The 7,822-nt window shown below is 31.0% G+C and overlaps 1 protein-coding gene across 5 annotated transcripts in view; it reads left to right on the top strand.

Moving 5' to 3' along the window:
* The first annotated feature begins 6 nt into the window (after window positions 1-6).
* The window catches only part of LOC112504757 (R-linalool synthase QH1, chloroplastic-like), a 21,558-nt gene continuing 13,742 nt past the window's right edge, over window positions 7-7,822 (top strand). Inside the window, exons 1-7 of one of the 5 annotated variants that reach the window (XM_025108707.1) lie at window positions 7-201; window positions 2,235-2,508; window positions 2,601-2,976; window positions 3,469-3,687; window positions 3,810-3,948; window positions 4,042-4,290; window positions 4,907-5,115. In XM_025108707.1, the coding sequence (XP_024964475.1) occupies window positions 2,286-2,508; window positions 2,601-2,976; window positions 3,469-3,687; window positions 3,810-3,948; window positions 4,042-4,290; window positions 4,907-4,912 (1,212 nt within the window). In that variant the 5' untranslated portion in view covers window positions 7-201; window positions 2,235-2,285 and the 3' untranslated portion in view covers window positions 4,913-5,115. Of the gene's footprint in view, window positions 202-2,234; window positions 2,509-2,600; window positions 2,977-3,468; window positions 3,688-3,809; window positions 3,949-4,041; window positions 4,291-4,906; window positions 5,116-7,822 lie in introns of those variants that run through there. The other 4 variants (XM_025108705.1, XM_025108703.1, XM_025108704.1 and 1 more) reach the window with 4 other exon arrangements.

The raw sequence follows: 7,822 nt of genomic DNA, 5'->3' as shown, positions 1-7,822 counted from the left end.
TTCTTTCCGTGTTCAATTCTTCACTATAAAAACCATCTTGCCACAACTAGAGGCTTCGATGTTTGCAAGCCATTATGTTCATCATCACAGTCGAAATCAATAGCCGTCACTGAGGATAAGTCACTCAATAGACGATCAGCTAACTATGCGCCACCACTATGGTCATTTGATCATGTTCAATCACTCTCTAGTAAATACACCGTAAGATTAATTGCCATTTTTCTCTTTACTTGTTCTCCATTCAATATTTTAATTCTTCTGTTATATACATTCATGAACAATTCTGCTCATATATATTAATCATATATAACTTAATTTATTACACATGTAGGGAGAGGATTATGAGCAAGAATAGATAGTTGACATGTGTTCGTAACTGATTGAAAGATTTTGTATATGTCGATTTGTGTTCATAATAAAAAAAACTATTGTTCTCAAGTTGTTTATATTGTGTTCATATGTAGACTAGTTGCATTTCTCAACAGTGTCTGGCTCCTGAATGTGTTCATAATGAAGCAACTATTGTTCACAAGCTGTTCATATTGTGTTCATAACTATTTTTTTATTTCTTACCTTTCATGTAGCAGCTATTCTTATTGTGTTCATAACTGTTCATGTTGTGTTCATACATGTTCCGAGATGATTCAAGACACTTTGGTAACGATATTTACTGTTTTGGTAACTGATGGTATCAAAAGTACATGATATTTTACATAAATACCATTTTCCACTTAGTTCACATATGTTTGTGAAATTGTAAATTTAATAAATTAAATTTTTAATATGATTAATCACAACCATTTATTGTAAGAATCAATGGCCAAGATTGGTTAACAAAGTTAACACAATAAACTTGGTTAATATTTTAACCAACCCCTATATATATATATATATATGTATATATATATATATGTGTGTGTATATATATATATATAGAGAGAGAGAGAGAGTGTGTGTATTTGAATGGTTAACAAAACATGTAATGGTAAATGCATTGACTCTATGAAACGTGTTCGTATTTGAAGAAATTGGTTGATGAAATGGGTGCACAAAGAAAGTGAAACCATTTCATAATTGTTAAGAAAATGTTGTGTAATTAGCGAATAGTGAAATAATTTCATTATTGATGAAATTGTTTCATTTTTTTTAATTTTCTTTGGATAATTTTGTTCACTTAATGGTTAACAAAGCCTGTAATGGTAAATGCATTGACGCTATGAAACGTGTTCGGATTGAAAAAAATTTGCCGATGAAATGGGTGCATAACGAAAGTGAAACCATTTCATAATTGTTAAGAAAATGTTGTGTAATTAGCGAACAGTGAAACAATTTCATAATTAGATTGAAACATATCCATCTACCAATAACATGAAAATGATAAATGTGTCATCTAGCATTATGTTGATTTGTGTATTGACTAAACTGTGAAACCATTTCATTCATGAAATGTAGTAGTAATTTTTTTTATTCAAAAGGTTTCATTATGTTAAATTGATTATAGTGTGTTTTATTTTTATTGTTAATCTATTTTAATGATGGATGTAATTTTATTTATAATATTTGAACATAAAATTAATATATTATTTTACAAATGATTTTGTTTCATTAATATTACGATATACATGATATGGTTGCCATTAATATTAGCACTACCAAATTAAAGTTACCATTTTGCCCTTATAAGGATTATAAAATAATTTTTTTTTAATTTCCTAATATAACCTAAACTAATCTTGACCATTGATCAAAAAAACAGATGGATGAGATTGGTTTACACAAACGTGGGCGGTTTTCATTTGATCGTTCCTCTATATATATATATATATATATATATATATAGAGAGAGAGAGAGAGAGAGAGATGTTGGTTATTATACAACCCTTGACATTTGTACAACCAATACAACACAATCGCAACCGTCCATTTCATTTGATTAACATGTGATTTCATAGAAGTTTTTATTGTTTCCTAATATAAAGTATCAATCATAAATATAAAGTATCGATCATAATTAATGAATCATATTCATCTTGCATAAATATTTAAATCATAATAAATGAACTCTCATCATTTCCATAAATATCTCAATATATTGGGTTGCATTGATTGTACAAATGCGATGGGTTGTATTTGAACCAAACTCTCTCTCTCTCTCTCTCTCTATATATATATATACACACACACACACATATATATATATATAATATATGTATATAACTTAATTACACATGCAGGAAGAAGATTACGAGGCAAGAGCATCTAGTTTGAAGAAAGCTGTAAAGACGATGATACAGAAAGTAACGGGCAATCCATTGAACAGCCTTGCGCTGGTTGACAATTTGCAGAGACTCGGAATATCGTATCATTTTGAGGAAGAAATAAATCAAGTCTTGGAGCTGATTTACGATGATCACTTCAAAACTCAGGAGCAATGGAATGGAATGGATATGAACCTTAGGGCCCTTGGCTTTCGACTACTCAGACAACATGGTTATCATGTTCCTCAAGGTACAAACTTGATTAATATTCAAGAATCTTTTATCACATGCATCTTATGTTACTATAAAACACAAATTTATACATTCCTTCATTTGATTTAGAGATTTTTCACGACTTTAAGCACAAGACTGAACATGTTAAAGGGGATATTGATGTGGTGGAAATGTTGAACCTGTATGAGGCTTCTTATCATTCATTCGAGGATGAAAGCATCTTGGATGATGTTAGAGACTTCACCACCGAATATCTAAAACAAATTCGAGATACGATTGATGGAAGTAGTAGTTTATGGTCATTAGTAAGTCATGCTTTGGAGTTTCCACTGCATTGGAGAGTACCAAGAGTAGAGGCCAAGTGGTTTATAGAAGAATGCAAGAAAACAAGTGGTATGATTGATCTCACATTGATGGAGCTTGCAATATTGGATTTTAACATGGTCCAGGCTATCCACCTTCAAGATCTAAAATACTCATCAAGGTATCATTCCTTTCTTAATTACGAGTTATTTAGCCATTTATTCCCTGTATATATATATATATATACATGATATATACACCTATATATTGGTCCATTCAAATATTAACCAAATATATAGTGAAAACTTTGTTAATCAACCGATCTCATCCAACAAATTTCCAATCAATGGATTAGATTGAATTGATGGCAATGTTGCAATATTATTAATGAAATGTGAGTTCATTTTGGGAGTCATTAGTGAACAAAGAGTATTTTCGTTAAGTTGTAGAAGAAGCTTGTTTAGAAAACACGCATTCATTTTGGGATACCGTTTCTACATACAAATGAACACCTAAAAGGTTCATGTAGAAACATGGTTCACATATAAACAGATCTTAAATACATAATGCATATAATCATGTTTATAATGTTTACATAAGAAGAAGACCTACAAGTTTTGATGACATTATTTATTAATCGCCAATGATATAGAGCTATGAATTGAATATATAGGTGGTGGAGAAATACATGTTGGGATAAGAAGTTAAGCTTTTGTCGAGACCGGTTGGTGGAGAACTTTCTGTGGACAGTTGGTTTTAGTTACCTACCAAAGTTTAGCATTGGAAGGAAAATGCTAACAAAGGTTAACTCCATAATTACTACTATTGATGATGTCTATGATGTTTATGGTACTTTAGACGAACTTCAAAAATTTACCGATGTTACCACCAGGTAAATATTAATTAATCGTTGTTACTTCCATTTGAATCAAATGTTTATCGATCAATTAGTATTTAATTTGCATATATAATTTCATGAAATCTGAAGATTAAAAAGAAAATTTGAATGCGTAGATGGGATATCAATGCAATTGAAGAACTCCCAGATTATATGAAGATTTGTTTCCTTGGATTCTACAACACCATAAATGAGATCACATATGACAATTTGACAAACACAGGATTACTCATCCTTCCATACCTAAAGAAAGCAGTAATTAATCCATCATTATTAACTAATATTATGTTTAATTCCTTAATTTGTGATCAGATTCAAATCTAAATTGTCTTAACTATGTTGGAACAGTGGGCAGATTTATGTAAGTCATACCTGGTAGAAGCAAAGTGGTACCAAAGTGGGCATACACCAACACTCCAAGAATACTTGGACAACGCTTATATATCAATATCGGGACCTACAATACTCATGCATTGTTATTTTTTGACATCTATGATTTCAACCCAAGAGATCCAGCAATGCTTGGAAAGAACTGACAACATTGTTCGATATTCATCGCTAATCTTGCGACTTGTGGACGACTTGGGGACATTCTCGGTAACTATATATATATATATATATATATATATATTATTCGTTTAAAGATATTGCTTTGTTAATTTACCAAAAAGTACTTATTGAAGGTGCACAAATGGTCCTTTTTTGTTAAAACTTTTTTGGGTTCTACCGGGTCATGTATGACCTTTTCAATCTTATTTTTTGCATGGTCTATCTTTTCAGTTTCTTTAGATTAGTAGTTTTCTGTTTTTCAAAAGACTATTTAAGAGCCTAAGTTTAATTTAGAAGTAGCTCCCTTCTTTTTGGGTGTGAAGCAGTGAGCAATTAGCTCTACGAACGAATGGATCGGATCAACTTGGAAAATTGAAATATATTGCAAACTCTAAGTATTAGATATGACCTTAAAATAACTTTCCTATAAATTGAGTCATCAAAGTATTTTCAGTGAATGACAAAGCTTTTTGTTGTTTTCCCTTATGTTCTTTTTCTTTCCATTTATATCAAATTAATTTTCCGATCGATGTTTCGAATATATAAATACTTGTTAATTTCTTTATTATACTCACTAATAACAATATACATTTTGTCATTATTAATTTAGTGATTGTATTTTGTTTCAAATATAAAATACTAACTAAACTTAATTAATTATTAGGATTAAATGGCAAGAGGGGATAATCCAAAAGCAATTAATTGTTACATGAATGAGACTGGTGCTACTGAAGCCGAAGCTAGAAGTTATATGAAATTGTTAATCAGCAAGACATGGAAGAAACTTAACAAAGAAGTAACAGGTGTTGCAGGTTCTCAATTTTTACAGGAGTTCGTTGAATGTGCAACAAACGTAGCTAGGATGGCACAGTTCATGTATGGTGAAGGAGACGGGGTTGGTCGTCCAGAACTAGTGACTAAATCTTATATATTATCGTTGTTGTTTAATCCAATCGAAGGTCTACATTAACTAATAGCCAAGACTGTTTATCTTTCATTAATTTGAGATCATCTAGGGAATTGATCATTTCCAAAATTAAGTGATATCTTGTTGCTTAATTAATGTTGGGTTTGACAGTTAAGTTAGATTATTCTTGAACTTAGCATTTGATATAACTTATAACTGCTTGATTAATTGTTTAAATATTGCTAAGCATTCAAACACTCATATTAATTTATATCCAGAAGTAATGGAGGAGTTACACTGCACGTAGGCTTAAATTAAATACTATCACAAACAACAAACTACAAAATTTTCACTCTAACTTGAATTAATATGATTTTTTTTTGTTTGAGTTGTTAATTTTTTCAGAATCTGCTTTGGGTTATTATCAAGTTGTTATTGAGTACTATCAAGTTGTTATTGAGTTCTATCAAAATTTCATTGTTTAAACATCGTGATGCCATAACCTTTTCCTCTTAGTTCACATCAATATGATTTTTTTAAGTTGAATTTCTAAATTATGCATGTTGGAAATTTTTGGGTTTATATCGAGTTCTATCTATTCTTTTATCAATTAAGCATCGCATAAACGCCTTGTGATCACAGATTTTCACTTGAAATAGAATCATGGGCATTCCAATTTTTTTACAGTGTTTGTTTTTCACATGTACCGAGACTATAGGTCTACTAGCAAGGACGGAACACGGGCCTTAAAATCCGGGGCAAACAAGACTGTTGGACTTGTGTACAGGGGTTCTCAATTGTCAGAATTAGATGTAGGGTTACTTTGGTTCGATATTTTTTTAGGATCTTGCTGAAGAATTATATCTTTTCTTCTAAAAAGACCAAGAAAAATAGATTGACTTTTTGTGTTAATAATTCAAATACTTCATCAATTTATTTTCAAAGAATAAAGTGTTACACGTTACCAATAAATAAAAAAAAATAGTTTAATCAAATACTTCAAAATTCTTTTTATATTAAGCCATCGTAAAACCCGTAGAACACATTACCCTTTGCTATCATAACTCATCTTCGGACTTGTTGATGACTTAGGGACGTCCTCGATAACTATTTATTTTTATTTTTTATTTTCGGTTATTCGTACATTATATTATATCTAATTTTGTTTCAAATATGAAGATGTATTAATTTTCCATTAGTACTAAGTTAACTTAAACAATAACTATTATTATATATGTTAAATAAGGACGAAATGGCAAGAGGGATAATCCAAAAGCAATCCAAAGTTACCTGTCTGAGAGTGGTGCTACTGAAGACGAAGCTAAAGCCAACAAGTTATATAAATACGATAATCTGCAAGACATGGAAGAAACTAACAAAGAAGTAGCAGGTAGTTCCTAGTTCTTACAAGAGTTCATTGACTGTGCAACAAACCTAGCTAGGATGGGTCTATTCATGCACTAGGAAGGAGACGGTCAAGATTGTCCACATATGACTAAATTTCACATATTATCGTTGTTGTTTAATCCAATCCAAGGGATACATTAATTAATTAATATCTAAGAATTAAAACCATAAGGGTAGTGTCCGATTGGTTCGAGCTTGAGCTTTAAAGGTCAAAAGTGCCTAAAGATCTCATGTTCGAATCCAAGAAGAAATAAAAATCTCTTGTAACCACGGAGGTTTAAATGTGGTGACTACGGGCTCACGGATGGTTGCCCTGAGATTAATTAGTTCGCATAACGGATTAGATATCCGGTTTAATTAAAAAAAAAGAATTAATATGTGTTATAGAGATACCCATAATGCCCATTATTCTTAAAGGTAGGTTCAAGTCTCAACATGAGGAGTGTGAAATGTGAATGAGTATCATATGCTCTTTCTTCTCCTCTACAAATAGCATCCATGAAGAAGAGAAAGAAAAAGCGGCCATAGAGACGAGGAAGAAACGTAGCCATGTCTTGGGGAAGAAAACTGTGTGTGTGTGTGTGTGTGAGAGAGAGAGAGAGAGAGGAGATAATTTAGTGATTTATGGTTAAGATAAGGTTGCATGGGTTGTATAGGTTGTAAAAGTAACGTACTTTAACTTCATTTCTATTTTGGGCAAATTACATGAAAAAGTAACGTACTTTAACTTCATTCCTATTTTGGGTAACATACTTTCAAAACTTTCATTTTGGTACCTAAGATGTAATGTTTTAAACATTTAAGTACCCGGGTAACTGGTTGAAGTATTAACCGGTTATCATACTGATGTGGCGAGTGATGTGGTATCCAACTCGGTATTATTTGTTGACCTAGTCAGTGACGTGATTTTTTTTAATCTAAAATTAGTCTTTTTTTAAGTCTAAAATTAGTCATCATTGGGTTACCCGGGTACTTAAATGTTTAAAACTTTACATCTTAGGTATCAAAATGAAAGTTTTGAAAGTACGTTACCTAAAATAGGAATGAAGTTAAATTACGTTACTTTTTCATGCAATTTGCCCTAAAATAAACCACTTATTTATATATATATATATATATATATATATATACTATCTTATAAAACATTTGGCTAAAACTCTTAAACTCGTTCATCCCTAAACGATTTCATTCCTATCCGATTTGATCCCATATCTGAATTCGCGTAACTAACTGCAGATAAACACAATCAAAATACAGGATAAACAT

Source organism: Cynara cardunculus, unplaced genomic scaffold, assembly GCF_001531365.2.
Source record: "Cynara cardunculus var. scolymus isolate 2C unplaced genomic scaffold, CcrdV1 Un_Scaffold_6792, whole genome shotgun sequence".
Lineage (NCBI taxonomy): Eukaryota > Viridiplantae > Streptophyta > Magnoliopsida > Asterales > Asteraceae > Cynara > Cynara cardunculus.
Note: the sequence above shows the minus strand (reverse complement) of the source record. Positions and strands in the feature narration are given on the sequence as shown.